Source organism: Hemicordylus capensis, chromosome 2 (assembly GCF_027244095.1).
Source record: "Hemicordylus capensis ecotype Gifberg chromosome 2, rHemCap1.1.pri, whole genome shotgun sequence".
Taxonomy (NCBI): Eukaryota; Metazoa; Chordata; class Lepidosauria; order Squamata; family Cordylidae; genus Hemicordylus; species Hemicordylus capensis.
This window is the reverse complement of record NC_069658.1, coordinates 39,676,779-39,699,757: the sequence shown is the minus strand read 5'-3', so window position 1 is coordinate 39,699,757 and position 22,979 is coordinate 39,676,779. Positions and strand designations below refer to the sequence as shown.

The following is a 22,979-nucleotide window of genomic DNA, read 5'->3' as shown; positions in this document are numbered from 1 at the left end:
GGCTATCCCCTGCGTCTGACGTCAGATGCAGGGGGCAGGTCTATCGGGGCGCCTGCCACGGCCGCACATGGGCCGCTGGTGGGCTGGCTACGCCCCTTGACTATGCCCTAGAACAGTTGGTCTTGGAACGGACCAGAGAGAAGGCAACCTTGGACTTAATTCTGAGTGGCACCCAGGATCTGGTGTGGGATGTCAGTGTCATCTACCCTTTAGGGAACAGAGACCATAGTGCCATCAAATTCAGCATACATGTGGGGAGAGAATCACCAAGGAAGTCTAACATAGACATTTTGAATTTCAGAAGGGGAAACTTCTCTAAAATGAGTATGGTGAAAAGGAAGCTGAAAGGGAAAATCAGGAGAGTCACTTCGCTCCAGAGTGCATGGAGTTTACTCAAAACCACAGTACTAGAAGCCCAGTTAGATGGTATACCCAAAAAGAGGAAAGGCACCACTAAGTCCAGGAAGATGCCAGAATGGCTAACGGGTACTGTCAAGGAAGGCATAAAAGGGAAGAAGACTTCCTTCCGAAATTGGAAGGCCTGTCCAAATGAAGAGAACAGAAAGGAACACAAACTCTGGCAAAGAAATGCAAGGTAACAATAAGGGAGGCGAAAAGAGAGTTTGAGGAACATTTAGCTAAAAGCATCAAGGGGAATAACAAAAACTTCTTTAAATACATCAGAAGCAGGAAACCTGCCAGAGAGGCAGTTAGACCATTAGACGATGAGGGAGTGAAAAGGATTATTAAGGAGGATATGGAGCTTGCAGAGAAGCTAAATGAGTTCTTTGCGTCTGTCTTCACGGCAGAGGATACTGAGCATATACCTGTTCCTGAACCAGGCTTTTCGGGGATGGCGGCTAAAGAACTGAGCCAGATAGAAGTGACGAGAGATGATGTTCTAAACTGTCTGGAAAAACTGAAAACTAACAAATCACCAGGATGGAATCTATCCAAGAGTCCTCAAAGAACAAAAATGTGAAATTGCCCACCTCCTTGTTAAAATATATAAATTATCCCTGAAATCAGGTTCTGTACCAGAGGACTGGAGAGTAGCAAATGTAACACAGATTTTCAAAAAGGGATCCAGGGGCCATCCGGGAAATTACAGGCTGGTTAGCTTAACATCCATTCCAGGCAAATTGATGGAAAGCATCCTCAAGGATAAAATTGTAAAGCACATAGAAGAACAGGCCCTGCTGGGAGTTAACCAGCATAGGTTCTGCAAAGGTAAATCTTGCCTGACCAACCTTTGGGAGTTCTTTGAGAGTGTCAGCAAGAGTGTGGATCAAGGTGATCCAGTTGACATAGTGTACCTGGACTTCCAAAAAGCTTTTGACAAAAGACTCATCAAAGATTCCTGAAGAAACTTAGCGATCATGGGATAAGGGGACAAGTACATGTGTGGATTGCTAACTGGTTGAAAGACAGGAAACAGAGGGTAGGTATAAATGGAGAGTTTTCGCAATGGAGGAAAGTAAGAAGTGGGGTCCCCCAGGGATCTGTACTGGGACCAGTGCTTTTTAATTTATTCATAAATGATCTAGAAGCAGGGGTAAGCAGCGAGGTGGCCAAATTCGCAGATGATACCAAACTCTTTCGGGTAGTGAAATTCAAAACAGATTGTGAAGAGCTCCAAAAGGATCTCTCCAAACTGGGTGAGTGGGCAACAAAGTGGCAAATGTGGTTCAGTGTTGGCAAGTGTAAAGTGATGCACATTGGGACGAAGAATCCCAACTTCAAGTATATGCTGATGGGATCTGAGCTGTCAGTGACTGACCAGGAGAGAGATCTTGGGGTCATGGTGGACAGATCATTGAAAGTGTCGACTCAATGTGCGGCAGCTGTGAAAAAGGCCAATTCCATGCTAGGGATCGTTAGGAAGGGGATTGGAAATAAAACTGCTAATATTATAATGCCCTTATACAAAACTATGGTGCGGCTACACCAGAGGCGTAATTGGGGAAAACGGCGCTCAGGGCAAGCTCTGCCTCTGAAATCGCACCCCCTGCCCCCCCAACATCCTTACCCTATCCTTGCCAGCTCGCGCCGCCGCTACCTGCGCCCCGGTCGGCGGCCCGACGGAGTCTTCGTGTGCCCCCTGGGATGGCTTGTGGGGAGTGAGCACCAAGGTCGTCAGCCCCCCTATCCTTTAGCGACCGCGCGGCGGTGGCGGGCGGGCAAGGGCGTGCGGCTGCCGCCCTGAAGAAAAAATTTTTTTGTGGGGAAGGGGGGGATCAGGGGGGGTCATGGCATTTTTTGGCGCCCCCCATGTGACCCACCAAGTGGCGCCCAGGGCACGTGCCCTGCCTGCCCCCCCTATAGTTACGCGTCTGGGCCACACCTGGAGTACTGCGTACAATTCTGGTTACATCTAAAAAAGGACATTGTAGAACTGGAGAAGGTACAGAAGAGGGCAACCAAGATGATCAGGGGCCTAGAGCACCTTTCTTATGAGGCTAGGCTACAACACCTGGGGCTATTTCGTTTAGAAAAAAGAAGACTGCAGGGAGACATGATAGAGGTCTATAAAATCATGCATGGTGTGGAGAAAGTGATAGAGAGAAATTCCTCTCCCTCTCCCATAACACTAGAACCAGGTGTAATCCCATGAAATTGATTGCCAGGAAATCTAGGACCAGCAAATGGAGGTAATTTTTCACATAATGCATAATCAACTTGTGGACTTCTCTGCCACAAGATGCGTTGACAGCCAACAACCTGGATGGCTTTAAGAGGGCTTCATGGAGAAGAGGTCTATTGATGGCTACTAGTCAGAGGGCTATAGGCCACCTCCAGCTTCGGGGGCGGGGTGCCTCTGGTTACCAGTTGCGGGGGAGTAACAGCAGGAGAGAGGGCATGCCCTCAACACCTGCTTGTGGCTTCCAGCAGCATCTGGTGGGCCACTGTGCAAAACGGGATGCTGGACTAGATGGGCCTTGGGCCTGATCCAGCAGGGCTGTTCTTATGTTCTTAAGGGTTAGTGACGTGTCTCAGTCCATAGGGCCCTCCAATCCAGTGCCTATTTAACCTTTTAAAAAGCATGTGTCTGCAAAGCACATGCTTAAAATAGCATGCAGTTTGAGCATTACCCTTTCCCCACTGTTTGCTATATGGACAAGAAGAGCAAAAGTGTTTGCTTTGTTAATACTTGAAATGGCTGGTTTGAATCCCATTTAAAGGTACAAAACAGAGATGTTGATGTGTGTGGGTGGCAGGGGGAGGTGGTAGTTTCTTCTGGCCACAGTTGGTGAGTCAGGCTGAGTGCCCGGCAAATCCCTTCAGAGGAAGGGGGAGAGCAGCTACAGATAATCATTAGTTAGCCGCTTGGTAAAGATGCCAACAGACAGAGCATCCCCTGCAGAATCGTTTGGTTATGGAAGTTGATGACATAGTGCAAGTCCAGGCTCCTACGACTGTGACTAATATGTTTATACTGCTTTTCAACAAAAGTACTTAAAGCGGTCTACGTGGGCAAAGAAATAAATAAAGATAGTTCCCTATCCCAAAAGGACTTGCAGTCTAAAAAGAAACTTGAGGTAGATACCAGCAACAACCACTGGAGGGATGCTGTGCTCGGGCTGAATAGGTTGACTCGCTCCCCTCCTAAATATAAGAGAATTGCCACTTCCCTCCAGAGGGAGAGGGCAAAAGAAGCTGCACAGTCAGAGGCAGGCTAAACGTAAAGATGTCCAGCCATACAAAGCAGCCTTTCCATTAAACTTCAGTCTTCTGGCCTCTGGCATTTAGTGTCACGGTCCAGGTTCCTTCCAGGTCGTTGCCTCCAGAGGGATGGAGCAGAAGGAACTGCAAAACAATAACATGCAAAAAGAAAAGAAAAATGCTAACTTTCCCCTTCTTTTTCCACAAAATGTAGTGAAATCAAGCTTGTATCAAGCTTTTGATACAATATTCTAGACTTTTTGCTTAAAAATACTGATCAATAAATTACTCTCCTAATAACAATAAAAACGATAACATTATCATCCCTGGTGATGATGAAAATATAAAATGATTAAAGTTAATTTTATACATGGTCTTTAATATAAATCTTGTTTATAATATATATGTGGAAATAGAGCCAACAATTCCAATTTTCATTCCTGCTCCTTGCACTCATTTTTTTGTATGAATGAGAATTGAATTATTTTTTTAAAATTAGCCTACAGGCATATTGCCACACGCTGTGATCTCTTATGGAGTTGGGAAGGAAGGTCAGAATGGGGCCATGTGTATTCCATGTCAGGTAGTCAATGCATAAAGACAGAGTTCAAAACATTAGGCAAGAATTCATCCTATGCTTAACTCATGAGATAAGAGAAGATTACTGCTTGCAACAATATGCCTGCAGGCTACTGATTTTTTTGTTGTTGGTCTCTTTCATATGAATGTGAATGTAACAAGAGGCGAAATTAAAGACTAGCAGCCCAATTAATCCATACATTTGCTATCTCAACATTTTAGGATTAAAGCCAATGAATTTCCATCTTTGCCTCTGGGAAAGGCAAAATGCTTAGAATTCAGGAAGCTTGTTGCTCCAGCCAGTTTATATTAATCTAATAACATAGGAAGCTGCCATATACTGAGTCAGACCATTGGTCTATCTAGCTCAGTATTGTCTTCACAGACTGGCAGCGGCTTCTCCAAGGTTGCAGGCAGGAGTCTCTCTCAGCCCTATCTTGGAGATGCCAGGGAGAAAACTTGGAACCTTCTGCTCTTCCCAGAGTGGCTCCATCTCTTGAGGGGAATATCTCACAGTGCTCAAACTTCTAGTGCCCCATTCATATGCAACCAGGGTGGACCCTGCTTAGCTAAGGGGACAACAAGACCAGCTCTCCTAGTAGCGTCATGGAGCCTTTTGTATCCCCCCCCCACCTCCCCCCCCGGGTCAATGCTGAGGTGGTCTGTCAGTCCATAACTTAGCCCAAGGGTTGGATATAGGTTACCATGTAACTCCAGAAGGTAGAATGGCTACACCAAAGCAAGCAAAGCTATGACTGAATTCAGCTTAGGACCCAAGCCCTGAAAATAAATTGCAATATTTTTAATAGAATCAGAGTCACCCAGGTTAATCTCTGTACTGTTGCCCAGCCAGAAATGTTATGATTGCAAAGGGGGGCTAGTGAAACTATGGTAGCCACATAAGTAGCTCTGAAGCATCGGACAAATGTGTCATGCCTGAAGAGCATACTGCCGACAGGAGAAAAACACTGTTGTGCATCAGAGGGGTCATGTGCCTTCCCCTAACCCCACATTGCACTATTGGGCTTCTTAAAAGTTGGGAAGGTTCTGGACCTGGACCTCTGCATGGTTGGGCCTTTTTTGAGTGAATTGATTACAACAAGGCAGAATTCGAGATCAGAGAGGGAAGCTTTCCCTCAAAGGCAGCCTAGGCATGTGTGGCGAGAGAAGCAGCAAAACTGGCAGGGGCCAAGGAAAAGACTTGGGAGAGTCAGAAAGCAAAGCAGGAACATAGCAGGAGGAGTGGAGTCTGTGAGTGGCCTGAGGAAGAAGATGCTTCATTACACATATATATAGTCTGCTAACAGGAAGGGTAAATTTATAGGAGGACAGGAAAAGCCAATGACGAATCACAGTGGGGATGAATGGAGCAAGTTAAGTTAAAGCTACTTAGGCCCAAAGAGGCCAATGCTTTTCTGCTAAGCTGCAGCAGTTCAAGTAATGCTGAAGTCCAACATTTACTAGGCTCACGATTCACGAAAGAGAGAGAGAGAAGGAAAAATGATGGTCCAGATTCAGCTCTAGTTGGCATAATAACTAACTACTTTTTGCCCAAGGGATACACATTCTCATGCATCAGAAGTCTCACCAGCAAGTTCGATGAGGCCACAATAAGCATCCTAAAGTGGATGGAAGTGCATCAGCTACACCTGCAGAAGGTTGCTTCCACACACAGATTTTCCTTGCTAAATTGAGGAATGGATTAATCCCTTTAAGTAGAAGTTCTGGATTAAATACATATTCTGTACACTGCAGCATATGGCTCAATCTGCCATCTAAGATCAGCACATACAGCTCAAGTTTTGCCTTTCCACTAGGAGAGTCAAAAACATCTAGCAGCCCAATAACAGCTCATACTAGTCAACAACCCACAGTTTAACCCCATACGTTTACACTAGATCAGCTCCATTAGTTTCAAGGGAAATACATTATTACGACGAGGACTGTTAAATGCTTCCCTTCCCGACAGCCTGGTCCACAAATAAGCTATTACAGCAGGACTAAAGAGATACCAAACAATATCAAGCAATTTGTCCAAATATTTGATGGCCACGTAACATTGTATTGTCAGCTAAGCCTCAGATGGTATCAGAGTAGATTGCACTTCATTGGAGAATGCAAAAAATCATGTAAATCATTTCCCAACCCTCTGTAATATTTTGTAGGGGGTTCAGTGACCTGACTGCTTCTGGAGAAAAGGGAAGAGGTTATTCACAAAGGCCCGCCTCCCAGTGGTGTTCATGTTAGAATATTTTTGTATATTTTAAAAAGGATGGGGTACATTGTAGGCTCAAAACAATTTTTCTACTTGTACTGAAATTAACACAATAGCGTAGCATTGCACCCAATGATTTGTTAGATACTCTTCTCCTTTGCAGAAAAAGATGAACAGTAAATAAAGTGTTGATTTTCTACATTGCAGTTCATGTCACACTATTACAAATTCCTCCCCCACCCCCATTTCAAAAATTTCTTAATAAGTTGGAGTATTTTTTTACCCCAATAATAGACTAATACAGAACATTTGGTGACCATCCGAGGGCTAAAAAAAGAGAATGTCCTGAGAGATTTAACTTCCAAAGACACAAAAGGGGTTTGGTTGGCTCAAAAACAACTCTAAGAAATACTACCTATTCATGTGCAAATGCTGCAGATATGTCACACATGGCTGACAAAGTGCTGATAAAGCATTTGCACTTTACACGCTGGAAAAAGGCATCAGGAAAATTTAATTTTCATAGCCCTTCAGAAAACACTCACCAATGTGCAGTTGCAGGGGGAGCTGCATAACTCATCCAGAAACAAGGGGGATATTATTTGGCAGGTGGAAGACACAAGATTCAAGAAATTATGCAAGATAAACAGTTCATGAAGAAACATAAAGAAATAACTCACTGCTGGGGAAGATTCTTTATGGATGCAATAGCCTCAAATTCATATCTGATATAACTCTACTAAAATCAGCTGTTCTACCCTTGAGATTAATCTGCTATAGCACAATGTGTACGACACGGGAGATTTTAGAGACTGTAGAAGGATTGGAATTTTGTCTGAAGCATGCACTAATGGATTATGGACAAATGTAAATGTACCAAAATAAAAATTCCCCATCAAAATTCAGAACCAATATTATCTATACTTGGATGAGATTTAATATGATTTTGAAGTGCAGATAACAAATATATGTTCTGAATTTTGGTTTTGTTCCCTTCCCTCCACATCATTGTTTTCAGACAGGATTTAAGAGCATACCACATTATTGCCTTGCTACAACTCTGAATTTCCTACATTGTTGTTTTGTGTCTGTTATTCTTACACATTTCAGATTTTGAGCTTGTTTCCTTATAGCAACATGATGTACAACACAACATTTTGCTCAGAGTTTTCATGCAAATTCAAAATCAGTGTGGATGGTCAATTCATTTGATAAAGGCATTTTGGTGAGCTGCCTTTTATCCTGTTTTAATATAGATTCCCTTGTGTACTTTACAGTGTCTTTTCTATCCTGGTACCAAATGCAAGCCTGTATTCTAAGATACTGCAAAACAAATTGCTGCATGCTATTTAGAAATGTTTAAGAAGTTGGATGGGTTTATTTTATTTTATTGCTCAGTGCTTTTCATGTTTTATAAAATGACAGTCCTGGAACATTTGTTTTGGGGTATATTTAACAAATCCTAATCTTATATCTGCAAGATAACTGGCACTTTATATTATGCATCAAGCATACAACACACTGTTTGACTACCAGTGCAGGCCTATGCATGTTTATTCAGAAGGAAGCCCTACTGTGTTGAATGGGGCTTACTCTCAGGTAAGTATGAATAGAATTGCAGCCTGAATGTTGCAAATCCTGATATGCTGCTTAGCCACTTTCCTTTATGGAATGGTCAAATTTTGTCTTTCTCTGCTGTGATGAGGTGAGGGTTATGCTATGCTTTCCTGGGAACTACCCTCAGTAGAGAGATTGTTCTGATCCCAATTTTAAGAGCACGCTGGTCCTTCGTGGTAGGCTGTCACCAGCTGAAGACTGATCAAAAGCCACTGAGCAGGTTCAGACATGGTTTCAACAACTTAGAACTGTCTGGCTTGGTACTTACAGGCACTGTACAGCCAGAGTCTACACAACCCAGCTCTAGACAACAATATATTATTCTAAAAACCAACCAACAGCAGTGCATGACCTTACAAGGCACATGGGAAGAATTTTGCCAGGAACCCACCAAAACCTTTTAAACCAGACTGAAGCCATTTCTAAGTATATGAAATGTATTAAGAAATAAAGGTTGCACACAGAATAAGGAATTGAAGAAAATAGGAGAAATTGGAAGTAAAGAAAGGCACACAAGAATTCAAAAGAAAATACAAAAACATTAACTAACTAGTACTGGGTTTTACCTTAGTCTAGCAATAGGTAGGTCCTTGGCTAAGACTGAGAGCACTAATCCCTACAGTTTCTCCCTTTCTGGTCACTAGAAGCAGCAGCAGGTGACATGGTGCCTGGTTATCAGGCTCTTTCAGCCAAGCAGGCAGCCAAGAACCTGCCTACTGCTAGGCTAATGGAAACCTCAGTGCTAGTTAGAGTTCTAAATTGTTGAAGTCACATCTGAGCCTGGCCAGTGGCTTTAAATCAGCCTTCAGTTGGTAGCAGCCTACCTCAATGGAGTGATGTCCTCCTAAATTGGGATCAGAGCAATCTCGCTGCTGAGGGTAGGACCCAGGAAAGCTTAGATTAACCCCCATCTTGTCACATATGCTCTTTGAGCTTGTTTCCTGGAGTCAGCTGAGGACACAGAGCAAATGTACAGGCTTGAACATCTTAAAGGGATTTTAAAGTGGGTTCCCATGAAATCAGTAGTTCTTTCTTCCAAGGAAATATATTTAAGAATGGAACGTAAGTTTGGTCCTGACCTGTTTTGACTGATCTTCACACATACATCTTGTCAACTCAACAGATGCTCCCCTCATGTGAAGGCTGAAATTTGAAAAATAGCTCCGGATGATGGAACTGCAGCAACGAACCACTATGGAGCATTTACACCAGCCACCAAATCCAGAACATTATCTCAGCAGCTGAACTTTCCTCCAACATAGCTGCCCTAAAATATATAACCTAAGCAAGTTCCTTAATAAATATTCACAGTGAGAATATATAATAAATCTAGAAGCCTTCTATATTCTACCACAATAGAAAGCAGCTTAAACATTGTGCACAATGTTGTCACAATGCTGTGCACAACACTAGCATTTACACACACAGCAGATCCATGGCTGGCGTTAACACAGTGAATTTACTATGGAGTAAACATGCATGGGACCAAGCTGTTAGGGTTTGAAAAGTAAAATTAAAGTGGTTTTTATTATTTTTTAAAAAAATCAAAATATTTAGCTGTGTTCTCCCCCTTCCATCCCGGTTGCATTAATGGAATAAAAATGCTACCAAGGTTCTAACTGAAACCATTCTGTTCTAGGTTGGCTCTTGCCAGTCTGTTTTAAGTTTATGAAGCAGACTGTCTGGTTTGCTTTGTCTGATCTTTCAAATGAATTGGTCACTTTTGCTTTCGCTAGTCGCTTCTATAAGCTAGTGTTCTGCGTCAGTGACTACAATACCCAAGATAATGAATTTATTTATGAATAAAATAAAGCTCAATATATTGCAGTGCGCTCATTTTCTTTGCAAGTTAGTGGCATTCTGGGAGATTACCTTCTGCAAAGGTATCTGCATGGTTATTAAATTTTCTGCTGCTTTGTTCTTCAGGCTGCAGTTTAAAGGCATAACTATAAAAACAATAAAATGAGGGTACAAAGGCCTAAAGATGCTTCTAATTGGACAGATTATATTGCCATATGTGAAAAGAAACTATCTGTGTTTTTACAGAGCAGAAATGCTATGACTCTAAACACAATTTCGCCTAAGTAAATGCCAGTGAAACTGCTGGCAGCCCCTTCTGTTTAAAGATTTCTCCGACAGGCTATCAAGCTATTTACTGTTCATGAAGCACCACCAAGAATGTGAATTCTGTGCTCTAGATACTATATTGTTGTTGTTGTTGTTGTTGTTAATTCAATTTCTATACCATCCTTCCAAAAATGGCTCAGGGCGGTTTACACTGAGAAATAATAAATAAGATGGATCCCTGTCCCCAAAGGGCTCACAATCTAAAAGAAACATAAGACAGACACCAGCAACAGTCACTGGAGGTACTGTGCTGGAGGTGGATAGGGCCAGTTACTCTCCCCTGCAAAAATAGAGAGAACCACCACATTAAAAGGTGCCTCTTTGCCCAGTTAGCAGGGGTTAACTATATAACATCCTATAGAGTTGGAAGGAGCCCTAGAAGGCTTCTAGTCCAACCACCTGCTCAACAGAGCATCCCCGACCCTGACAGATGATCATCCAGCCTTCGTTGGAAAACCTCTGAAGTCCACCACGGCATGAGGCACACTGTTCCACTGTCAAATACAAATACGATGAATATTTATATACCACTTTTCAACTCAAGTTCCCAAAGTGGTTTACATAGATAGACAGTCAGATAGAAATAAATAAATAAATGTGAAATGGCTCCCCACCCCCACAAGGGCTCACAATCTAAAAAAAGAAACATAAGGCAAACACCAGCAACAGCCACTGGAGGGATGCTGTGCTGAGGATGGATAGGACCGGTTACTCTCCCCCTGCTCAGTAAAGAGAATCACCACTTTAAGAAGATGCCTTTTTGCTCAAACAGCTCTTACAGCAGGGCATTCCAGCTAGCCTAACACTTTCCTTCTAATTACAGCCCATTTGTTCTAGTCAGGAGCAACAGAGCTCAAATCTGCTCCATTCCATGGGACTTCTCTCTGGTCTGCGCTGTGCTACCCACGTGCTCGCTCTCTCTCTCTGTGACCACTTGTCTAGGATACACCTGCCTTTTGAACAGAGCACACCCTGCAGCAAAGTAATGGGTGGAAGAGTATGGAAAGAATGGCTATTTGGGCCCTTCTGACTCCATGGTTTTAGGATGAAGCAAAATTCAAAACAATCTTTCCTGGAAACCGAATCCTTATCTGTTTTTATTTTAATTTCGTAAGGACAATCCTGTGCCCGTCTACTCAAAAATAAGTCCCGCTGATCCCAACCCAGTTTACACCACAAGAAGTGTGCATAGGATTGAAACGACAGGTTGTAAAACTTTGTAAGACTGGTCTAGGGGTTACTGTTCTATTCTATATACAACGCCCACTTTTGTTTTGTGGTTTACTTGGCAAATACTTTTGTGCTGGTTAAGTTACTAGAGAAACTCTCTGTTACGGACAGTCCACGGCAGAGAGGTGGAGTGGCACGGGGATTTTAACTGTGTGTGGCTCGCTGCTAACGCACATTTACTCGAGAGGAAGCCCCAACGACTTCAAGGGGGCTCGCCCGCAGGTAAGCGCACTCAGGACTGCGCCTTGGATGGCTGGACCAAAGATCCAGTCACCCACCCCGCCTTCTCGGTGTCAGTCTGTCTGCAGATCCGCGGGGCTGGTATTTTTGTAAGTCCGTCAAACCAGCCTCGACACTTTATTGGGAGAGGCAGGGGGCGGAGCCTGCCGGTAGCTCCACCCCGACCAGCTCCCCGCTGCTGCTCTTTGACACACATACCGAGGGTTGCCCTTTCAGGTCCGCAGCACACGAACGTCATTCGGGAGGAGCTCCGCCCTCCAGCAGGGAGGCAGAGGCGGAGCAAAGACGGCGCTGGCGTCTGCTGCTGTAGCGAGCCAGCTTACCGCCTTTCCCGGAAGTCCCCCGCTCTCTTGCCATTGTCGACTCTCCCGTGGGCTCGATGGTCAGCAAAACAATAACTCTGCAGAGCCATGGAGGCCCAGGCGCCTGACTCCTCCCTCCGGGCGAGTGTGGACTGGAGCTAAGTCAGAGATAGGGTATAGACTCCCATAAGGTGAGAGCTCCCGGGGTCGCTTTGGGCGCCCTTAATTTGCCGAGCAGAAGCGAGAGCTGCCTACAGAGGAATGACGAGGATCAGGATCTTAGCGTAGGGCAGCAGCCAGCCGGTCTCTCTTGGCGGCCGCCTCCCCCCCAGGAAAGCAAGAGCGGGACGGGAGTCTCTCTTGTGTCAGGTGGAAAATGTCGTTTGCATTGCAAGTCCACGGAGCAAAGACTTCTGCACGGAACCAGGTTTGGCCTGGGAAGGGGTCTTAGGAGGCGATTTAACAGGGTTCCTTTGCTGTAATTTGAGGGGTGTTTTAAAGGGAAGGTTTGTGGCTCGGAAGCCAAAGTGGCCCCAGATCATCTACCTCAGAACCACCCGCAATATTAGAAGTGATTGCACAATTGTATGCTACACTTTCGCAGCTTCAGCCCCCTAGTCTGCAATATGGGGAGATGAGGAATTGGCTTGGCAGAGCAATTTTTAAAATGTTTTTTAAAAAACTAAAAACTAAAATTAACCCCAAAGACAGTGTTTACATACAGTGGGAGTCGCTAGGGAAGAGGGTAATGGTGTTCACCCCTCTTTGGCAGCCCCTCGGAGTGAGGGAGATAAGAAAAAGGGAGGGGTGGAGCTGGGGGCCCCACAGGAGCTTGTGGGGCCTGGGTTCTTTGAGCCCATCCGCTACACCCCTGATTATAGCTACACCCCTGATACAGTGGTTGATAGCAAATTGACTGTGGAAACAGTTGCTCTGTTCAAGGACATACAGCAGCCCCTCCCATGTCCTTCCTTTGATGACAATCCGTAAAAGAACAGCAGTGAAAAAGTAGTCCTTTTATAGAGGTCTTGTAACGTTTTGTCCGTCATTGTGGAAGAACCAGGCTCCTCAGTGTGGACAACATTGTGAGATTTCTTGTATCTGCAGAGGTGTTGCCCATGGTTTGGGGGGCTGGAGGGTGTGGGGACAACTTCAACAGCTCCCCTTTAATCACCCCTTGAGCTCCAAGAGGAGCAGTTGGTAGCAAGGTCAGAGCGGGGCTATGTCCAGTAAAAGAACATTCTCCCCCCCAAAGTTTTGTGCATTTTATTTTTTGGCAGCTGCCGCCACCTTTGCTAACACAAAGACACACACACCCCACCCTCTAGGCTTGACTCATATGTAGCACCTTGTCATCATTGCTGCTACGCCTGCCTGCCTGCCTGCCACTGCTTGTGGGGCCATTGCTGCTGCTTCTCCTGCCCACTGCTACTTGTGGTGTCTTGCTGCCGTTGCTGCTTGCGGAGCTTTGTTGCCATGGCTCTCTCCTGCTGCCTTGCTACTGCTTGCAAAGCCCTGCCACCATTGCTGCTGCTCCAGTCCTCCGGCACACTGCAGCAGCACGTTGCCACCGTTGCCGCTCCTCCTGCCCACCGCTGCTTGCAGAGCCTTGCTGCCACTGCTGCCACACCTCCTGCCACTGCTGCTTGCAGAGCCTTGCTGCCATTGCCACCGTTGCTGCCACTCCGCCCACTGCCCTGCCATCACTTGCAGCACGCTGCTGCTGTTACTGTTGCTCTTCCTGCCCACCATCCTGCCACCACTTGTGGAGCATAGCTACCATTGCCACTGCTCCTCCTGCCTGCCACCTTGCTGCCACCTACAAGCTGGCTTGTGCAGTGGTAAGGGGCTGGCCGGCTATTTTCTTCTCTCCAGCAAAGGAAAGAGAAAGGAAGGGGCCATTCAGTTTCTTACTGACATACGTGCCATGTGGCAGCCTCTTCCCAGTTGGCACTTGTGGGTGAGTGAGTGGGTAGGTGTGCTATTTCCTCTCAGCCCAATTACCCACTCCTGGCAAAGGTGGAGGAAAAGGAGAAATTGTGGGTGAAACCCACAGCTTTTCAGTGCATGAAGGCCCACATGTGGATGCAGTGAACTGCAGTGAAAGTGGTTCCCAATTTTTGCCGCACATCCCACTATGAACCTCCCCATCTGTTGATTGACTAATTAAGTGCTGTCAGGTTGGTGTCGACTCTTAGCAACCACATAGATAGATTCTCTCCAGGATGATCTGTCTTCAACTTGGCCTTTAAGGTCTCTCAGTGGTGCATTCATTACTGTCGTAATCGAGTCCATCTACCTTGCTGCTGGTTGTCGTCTTCCTCACTTTCCTTCATCTTTCCCCAGCATTATGGACTTCTCAAGGGAGCTGAATCTTCGCATAATGCGTCCGAAGTATGATAGTTTGAGCCTGGTCATTTGTGCCTCAAGTGAAAATTCTGGATTGATTTGTTCTGTGATCCAATTGTTTGTTTTCCTGGCTGTCCATGGGATCCTCAAAAGTTCTCCAACACCAAAGTTCAAAAATGTCAATGCTTTTTCTATCTTTTCTGTCTTTCTCTCCCCATCTGTAAGAACCCATAAACAAAACCTGAATTAGACAGTGAAGAAATTCCTGTCTCTGTTGCTACCTTTTGTTGAGTGGAAGGACATATTGCTGCACAGCTTTGCTGAAAGCCTGGATTTCTCTATTTTCTCTTTTCAGTTTTATTTTTTTACATTTTGTTTGTTTAGGCTTCACATAAAACAAATACAGAAATAATACATACGCAAAAAGATGGTGGTGGAACAGTTACAAGCATAATAATAAGAAACTTAAGTTCATGATTTTCAGAAATATTCTATGGACAACCTAGGGGGAAAAGGAACCTGAATTCCAGACAGCTGGTTGTTACTCTGGTGTTTTCTTATCTCTATGCGCTGATTCTTTCATTGACCTCTTGAGCCTTTCTAGCCAACTGTATCCTCTATGGTTGTCCCTTTGGAATTCGAGAGGACCGACTTCCTTTCTTTTCTTCCTGCTTCCGGCTGGCTGGTGAGTTAGCCTTTTGGCTAGGCTCGGGCGTGGGGTTTTTCTCTTGCTCAGAGGGGGAGAGAGTGGAGAGGGAAATGGCGCCCGCTTTTCCTCGGCGCTCAAGAACGGGGTGGAAGCTTTGCTCCCAGATTGGAGTTTTTGTTGCTCTTTAGTCTCCTCCACCAAGCTCAGACCAGCTCACTCCTGTTGCTTCCCTTCGCTTTTAGTCCGCCCCTTTAGACCCGTTCCCTCCTCCTTTTCCGCCCCGCTATGTCGAGCTTTTCTCCAAAGCCGGATAGCTGCTCTTTCTCTACAGGAAGGAGTTTATCATCTTGGGAGCTGCTACGATCTTGTGTCTCCTTCATGTTAACTCTTGCTTTCCTCCCTTCTCCTCCTCTAGTTTTCCAAAGGTCTTTGACTTCAACAGGCATTACTAGTAATTTACAAGCAAAACTGGAGCAAATGAAGCGCAGCCGAAGTAGTTCTGAGCACTGCTCCTGTTGGTCCAAAGTAACATAAGAGTGATACTTCTATTAGGACCCACTAAAGTGCTGTAGTGGCACTCCATGTTGATCCTAATAAAGGCATTTTGGACTCTAAAAAAAATGATGTGCTGTTGTGTGCAAAGAAACCCGGCAATCTAGCGATGCTGTCGGTGGCAGTCCTGGATGCAAACTACTGCTAAAGTTGCATTGCATATGAGATCACACCCCCTCATGCTGGAACAACTGCCAATCTTGGTTATGGACTGTAACTCACTTCCCCCATTGTTATGCGTTAAAAGGGTTGGAGAAAATGCACTTCAACCACATGAGCAAATGAAGGTGCTTTATTCTGCCCAAACACCTAGTTTTGTCTATCCTGGCTGTTTTAGACAGATCTTTCCCTGCCCTACTAGATGCCAAGGATTGAATCTGGGACTTTTGGCACACAAAGCTACCTTAATGGTGAACAGGTGTTAAGTGGTAATATATTCATGTGATTGCAGTGAGTGTTTCATGCTTCCCTAGTGGTAGCTGTCTGCCAAGCTGGATTTAATCCTAGAAAATTCAGCAGCAGCATGCCTTAGGACAGTTCAGATAGTTCTGATATTCAGTCAGAACTGATACCCATGCCCTCTGAACAGAAATGGGTGGGTAGCAAGTCCTTTTCAAATGAAGACTAATCTATTTAGAACATAATACAGCTTAATCATAAAACTCAGTGGAAAGTGCACACTGGTAGCCAAGAAAGAGTGTTACCTCATTGTCAGGGATGTGCAGAACGTTTCAATGGCAAAACATTTTTACTTGAACTCGGCCATTTCAAGCTCAGAACACCTGTTTTGAATTATTGAAATATCATTTCAGGCACCTTTTTGGAGGCCTGTTTTCCTCTTGTTGATTGGTTTTCTGGAAGTGGCTTCTGATTGGCTTACAGTCTCCTTGCTTGGTTGGCTTGTTATATAAATCAAGTGTTGTCATGGGCAACTCTGTCACCATTGGCTGGGGAGAGGGAAGAACACAAAAGGAGGGAATTTCAAATTTCAAGGGTATTCAAAGGGACTGGGAGGCAGAGAGCGGAGCATGCACGCACACAAGCCCTTAAACTGTGCCTTTCTTGAAGAAGAGGATACATCAGGAGATGAGAAAGGAAAGTTTGATTTTGTGGTTTTATTTTCCCAGTGCTCAATATAATATGCTGTGCTGTTGCTGCTATAACTATCTGGTTTTGCTAAATCTCAGATTGACAAAGGTGGAACTTGGGTGCCTTCCTTCCTTGAGTTGTGGTTTGTTTTGTTTGTAAGAATAGTGTTGTGGCGAGAAATGGACAGTGGTGGCTCTATGTGTGTAATATTTCTTGGTGATTTCCATGATGAGCTCCATGTCTGGTCTTGAGACTAACTTGTGCTCCACTCACTGCTCTGCAATCTGCATTGCAGGTATACTCAGTCAAAATGTGGCTGAAGTCTAGTTGAACTTATGGCTATGCTTGCTGCTAAGTAAGGGTGCTGCTGTGGCAGCTGTTGAAAAGCTAGGAAGTAATGTAAGGAGTCATAATTGTGTGTGAGAGAGCAACTTGTGCCAATACAGGCACTGTGGCTGGCAGTGGATTCTGGGTCTGTGATTTTTTTTTTTGGCTGTTTTTGAACTGTGTTTGAAATGTGTGTTCTGTGTTGGGAGGGACAGACTCCCTTTTATTGTATACTTCTGTCATGTGTTTCAAGGCAGGACTGCAAACTGCATTGCAAGTTTGCAATGAAAAGCTTGTATGCACTCTGTGAGTGCAGCTTGTTCTGGCCATGGGGAAACTTGAAACACCCAATGGTTCCCCATGGATAACTCTAGGGGACACCAAAGTTGATTGGGTGGTAGGGCATGATGAATGCTACCTACCACCCAACGCACACAAGAAATGGGCAATTGAAACAAACTTTTAACCTTTTCCCCAAACTCCCATAGGATCCTATGGGGGTTTGGGGGAAAGGTTAAAAATCGTCTGCATGCCCATTTCTTTTGTGGCCTGTGTGTTAGGTAGCACCCATCATGCCCTATCACCCAAACCACTTTGGTTTCCCTAGGAGCTATTCATAGGGAACAGTGGGATGTTTCGAGTTTCCCCATTGTTCCTTATGGCTGAAACACTTGACCGATTGTTTTGACAGAATAAACATAAAAGGTTTCAAGTGTTTCAGCCATAAGGAACAATGGGGAAACTTTGGCCTGATCCAGCTGGGCAGTTATGTTCTTATGGGAAGTGCCTAGGGCCTGACTTGTATATTATCAAAGTGCTGCTTCCTGCATGCCTGGACACCATGCCTCCCCAGTAGTGTCTGTCTAATGGAGGAAGTGCTAGTGTCAATGCCACACCTTTCTGTAAGCCTTCAGATCAGGAAATACCTCATTTCCATTTGCATTTAAAACAGTAAGGGTTTTGCATGAACCTTTGCAATTGCATCTTTTATGTATGCAAGTGCTGGCTAATATTCTCAATGGGAAAAGGAAAGATTGTGCCGTTGAGTCGGTGTTGACTCCTGGCGACCACAGAGCCATGTGCTTTTCTTGGTAGAATACAGGAGCGGTTTACCATTGCCTTCCTCCCATGCAGTATGAGATGATGCCTTTGCCATTGTCACTGCAGTGAGCATCCATCTTCAGCACTTTCCTGTATCGCTGTTTCCTGATATACACTGAGGGAAATAAGTATTTGATCCCCTGCTGATTTTGTCTGTTTGCCCTCTGACACAGAAATGACCAGGCTATAATTGGAATGGTAGGTTTATTGTAGCTGTGAGAGACAGAATAACAACAAGCAAACCCTCAAAAGCCCAGTGCCCAAAAGTCAGCGATGGATTTGCATTGTAGTGAGGGAAATAAGTATTCGATCCCCTATCAAGCAGCAAGATTTCAGGCTCCCAGGTGTCTTTTCACTATATGCAGGTAACAAGCTGAGATGAGGAACACCTTCTGTAAGGGAGTGCTCCTAATCCCAGCTTGTTACAGTACCTGTATAAAAGACACCTGTCCACAGAAGCAAGCAATCACTCAAGTTCCAAACTCACCACCATGCCCAAGACCAAAGAGCTGTCAAAGGATGTCAGGGACAAGGTTGTAGACCTGCACAAGGCTGGACTGGGCTACAAGACTATCACCAGCAGCTTGGTGAGAAGGTGACTACAATTGGCACGATAACTCGCAAATGGAAGAAACACAAAATAACTGTCAATCTCCCTCGGTCTGGGGCTCCATGCAAGATCTCACCTCGTGGAGTTGCAATGATCATGAGAATGGTGACAAAGCAGCCCAGAACTACACGGAGGGAACTTGTCAATGATCTCAGGGCAGCTGGAACCATAGTCACCAAGAAAACAATTGGTAACACACTATGCCGTGAAGGACTGAAATCTTGCAGTGCCCACAAAGTCCCCCTGCTCAAGGCAGCACATGTACAGGCCCGTCTGCAGTTTTCCAATGCACATCTGAATGATCCAGAGGAGAACTGGGCGAAAGTGTTGTGGTCAGATGAGACCAAAATCAAGCTCTTTGGCATCAACTCAACTCGCCGTGTGTGGAGGAGGAGGAATACTGCCTATGAGCCCAAGAACACCATCCCCACCGTCAAACATGGAGGTGGACACATTATGCTTTGGGGGTGTTTTTCTGCTAAGGGGACAGGACACCTTCACCGCATCGAAGGGACGATGGATGGGACCATGTACCGTCAGATCTTGGGTGAGCATCTCCTTCCCTCAGCCAGGGCATTGAGAATGGGTCGTGGATGGGTATTCCAGCATGACAGTGACCCAAAACACACAGCCAAGGCAACAAAGGAGTGGCTCAAGAAGAAGCACATGAAGGTCCTGGAGTGGCCCAGCCAGTCTCCAGACCTTAATCCCATAGAAAATCTGTGGAGGGAGCTGAAGGTTCAGGTTGCCAAACATCAGCCTCGAAACCTTTCTGACTTGGAGAGGATCTGCAAAGAGGAGTGGGACAACATCCCTTTTGGGTTGTGTGCAAACCTGGTGGCCAACTACAAGAAACGTCTGACCTCTGTGATTGCCAGCAAGGGTTTTGCCACCAAGTACTAAGACATCTTTTGTGAAGGGATCGAATACTTATTTCCCTCACTACAATGCAAATCCATCTACAATAAACCTACCATTCCAATTATAGCCTGGTCATTTCTGTGTCAGAGGGCAAACGGACAAAATCAGCAGGGGATCAAATACTTATTTCCCTCACTGTAGGTGACTACAGATATGTATTTACTAGGCTTAGTCTGGGAAGCACACAGGCAGGGATTTGAACGAACAGCCTCTTGCTGCTTCCCCGCCACACCACCACAGCTGAGAAGGCTATATAAATTGTTCTGCAGTTTTAGTAATCAGAAATGGCTCTACATTTTTCATGGTTATTCCCTTGACTTCTCTAGGATAGCGGTGTTGAGTCCTGTTGTGTACTCTTAAACTGGAGCTTCCTAGCCTCTTGAGTAAGTATGGAATTAGCTATTAACTGTGTTTTTACTTGTACTGTGTGATAAGTGTAAGCAACAGAAATTGATGTAGAGGATTCCTGGGATCTCACTATAAGGACTTAAGGAGATGATTATATTGTCACAACCATAGAAGAGTGATGGATTTAGCAATGGCATTCTGCATAGGCTGGAAAGGGAAATACAGCACGAGGGAATGCTGGCAAAGCTGGTGGGTTGGATCTGAATTAGTCTCCAGTTCAGGGAAGAGCTATTTTATACCTTGTGCCTGGACCATTGTTGGAGAAAGGCAAACTAAGCCCAAAGATAACAATCTGCTTGTGCAGCCTTTTGCAGATGCGTAAGAATTGCTACCAGTAATTCAAAAACTTCTGGTTTAAGATGCAAGTTAAGAAGTTCTAAACTCTCACTTGCACTCTAAAAAAGGCGGAAATTGTAAGGTTCTAACTTCCATGCCACATAAGCTATACTTTGTACAGTCTTATATATTCTGCTGACTTTACAAATGAGTCAGGTGGCATTTTGGGAAAGCACTATGCCTTGAAGATATGCTTCAGGAAAGGATGCCTCTTTTAAAATGGCACATATTGTGCAGTTCTTAGAGATACTTTAAAAAAATCTACTTCAAAATGTGTCACCGTCTTAGTTGAGCAAAATATTTTTAATCAGTTAATCTGGCAAAATGTTGTAGCCCTTATAACTATATATTAAGTTAATACTTCATGTTTGCAATCCTGCTTTCAATTTCCCCACTTTTAGGTAACTGCTGTATAGCTATTTTAAATATGTGACTGTCTAATAACTGCTTTTGAAATATTTTTCCCAATTAGGTAGAAGAAAAAATGCTTGATAATATCAAATCGTGGGCTGAGTATGTTGTGGAATGGGCTGCAAAGGATCCGTATGGATTTCTTACAACAGTGATCCTGGCTCTTACACCCCTATTCTTAGCAAGTGCAGTACTGTCATGGAAACTGGCAAAAATGATAGAAGCCAGAGAACGAGAGCAAAAGAAGAAGCAGAAGCGCCAGGAAAATATTGCTAAAGCTAAACGAACAAAGAAGGACTAAGATGTTAACCTGCTACTTTTCTAAACAAAGCACTGTTCTTAATTTGTATTTTGCGTTGTATCTTTACAGGTAATTGATGTGCACAAATGAATTCCTGAAATGACTTGGTTCTTTTTAAATTTGTGTTTAAGGTCTGTGATCATCTAACTTTAATTGCTTTTTAAGATCTTTTGTCCTGGGACTTGTTTTCTAATTGAAGGTGTATTTGTAAAGGAAAATGTAAACTACAATATGTATAAAGTACCTTTATAAAATATGGTTTGGTTGATTAAAAACCTAATTACTTATGATTTTTAAAGCATGGAAACAAAATGTATTGTCCTTTTTCTAAACTTGCTTTTTTCCTGTAGATATACAGGATAACTTCTTTCTAATAAGCTTTCCCCTATATTTCAGAGAATCCTGATTTTGAGTATAAAAATCAGAATTATCAATTTGCATTTAGCAATGTTTTAAGAATGTAGTGGTACTTCACATCCACTAGTGAAGAAATCGTACCCTTTTTAGTTTTTGTCAAATGTTAAAAGGCTGTGGCTATAGGCTACTTTGGGAAAGGAAAGGAAAATATGAAATAGTGCAAGAGTTGCTGAAGTGCACACTGGCTGACTGCATATGTGGTTGCTGCAGGACCAACAACTAGAAATAACTTTTGATAAAGGAAGTAATGGATTCATTTTGTTTACTTAAACACAGTAATATAGTAGGGAGAATGATAAAGGTATTAATCCTTCCACACGTCATTGAAGGAACGTATACTACTACTTCTATGATGAATATTTATATACTGCTCTTCAACCAAAGTTCAATACGTATAGTATTACGTAAAACTGATAGAATCTGAAGTGGCTGTTACCTCCATGAATTCAGCTGTGTGTGATTCATCCTTCTGGTACAGAAAGCACCACAGTATTAGTTCCTTAAAACTAAGCATGCACAACTCTTATGCAGCAAGTCAAGAGTAGCTCAGAGTTTAATAAACCGTTCTTGCTGCCTCTGACCCCAAATTTGAAGAACAGGAGCAGTGAGAGAAATTAAGTGACGGGCAGGCAGGCTACAACTGGGCTTAGCAAAGCACTTAATATACTACTAGATTCTAATAGCTTGAATCATATTTGCTGCAGATAACCACACTTTTATTCAAGGCTTGTTAGGATGAGAAAGTTCAAGTTAATGTGACTCTAGCCCTTTCAGTCTATAACTATACATAGCTGGGTGGTCACAGAGTTGTTTGAAGTGCTGGCACCTACAGTGGCATTAGTTGTGAGGTAAATTCTCAATCTGCTGATTTATAAGCCATATCGAACAAGCTCTACACATGAGTTAGCTTACTCACAGCTTCAGCAAGCTCTTCCACTGTCTTTCTAACAGTTTGTGTGTCCCATAACAGCTACATACCTGCCAAAGGAAGAACATACCCCAAAGCACTGGCCAATCCTGCTGCACAGGAATGTTGATGGTTTCTTCCCAGAAGTTGTGACATTGTATTTGTTAGATCAGAATTGCACAACTTCAGCTGGTTCTGGACTACAACTCTCATCAGCCCCAGCCACAATGGCCAATAGTCATGAATTATGGGAATTGTAGTTCAGCATCTGCAAAGTTGTGCAGCCCTGGGTTAGATGGTTGTTGGTATAACTGATAAGATCAGGCATTACACAGGATATGAAACCTACATCTTGATTAAAAGCTGACATGTAGCATATATGTAAAAAAAAAATAGTTCAAGCTTTGTCCACTGTCTTGAATGTTGTACATTACTACTGGCAGTTAAATAAACAACATTGATCTTAAATTTCTACATTGCATAAATAAATGATTCTTTAACAATGGGCCTCCACTTTAATTTGTAAGCATGCTGAAGCTTGTCAGAAATACATCTAACTGTAGTGAGTACTTATTAAACACATCTTTATATACAAGCAACTGAAAATTAAATAGTGCTGCTGCAGTCA

The 22,979-nt window shown here is 43.9% G+C and overlaps 1 protein-coding gene and 1 long non-coding RNA gene across 4 annotated transcripts in view; both read left to right on the top strand.

Moving 5' to 3' along the window:
* Positions 1-9,906, top strand: part of LOC128343632 (uncharacterized) — a 59,587-nt gene extending 49,681 nt beyond the window's left edge. The window contains exon 4 of the long non-coding RNA XR_008315628.1: positions 9,198-9,906. This is a non-coding gene — a long non-coding RNA (uncharacterized LOC128343632). The remainder of the gene's footprint in view (positions 1-9,197) is intronic.
* Positions 9,907-11,904: 1,998 nt separating this feature from the next.
* On the top strand, positions 11,905-22,854 carry SMIM15 (small integral membrane protein 15). Of its 3 annotated transcripts, none has more exons than XM_053293054.1 (3): positions 11,905-12,164; positions 19,898-19,954; positions 20,788-22,854. In XM_053293054.1, exon 3 carries the CDS (start codon positions 20,800-20,802, stop codon positions 21,025-21,027), a length of 228 nt encoding a protein of 75 aa, XP_053149029.1. In that variant the 5' UTR covers positions 11,905-12,164; positions 19,898-19,954; positions 20,788-20,799; the 3' UTR covers positions 21,028-22,854. The 3 variants fall into 3 exon arrangements, with proteins under 3 accessions (XP_053149029.1, XP_053149031.1, XP_053149030.1); XM_053293056.1 differs by lacking the exon at positions 11,905-12,164 and adding an exon at positions 12,184-12,400; XM_053293055.1 differs by lacking the exon at positions 11,905-12,164 and adding an exon at positions 14,872-15,007.
* The last annotated feature ends 125 nt before the right edge of the window (positions 22,855-22,979 follow it).

Bases quoted from the DNA above. Each gene is read 5' to 3' on its own strand.
- SMIM15 (XM_053293054.1), top strand. From the start codon at position 20,800: ATGCTTGATAATATCAAATCGTGGGCTGAGTATGTTGTGGAATGGGCT.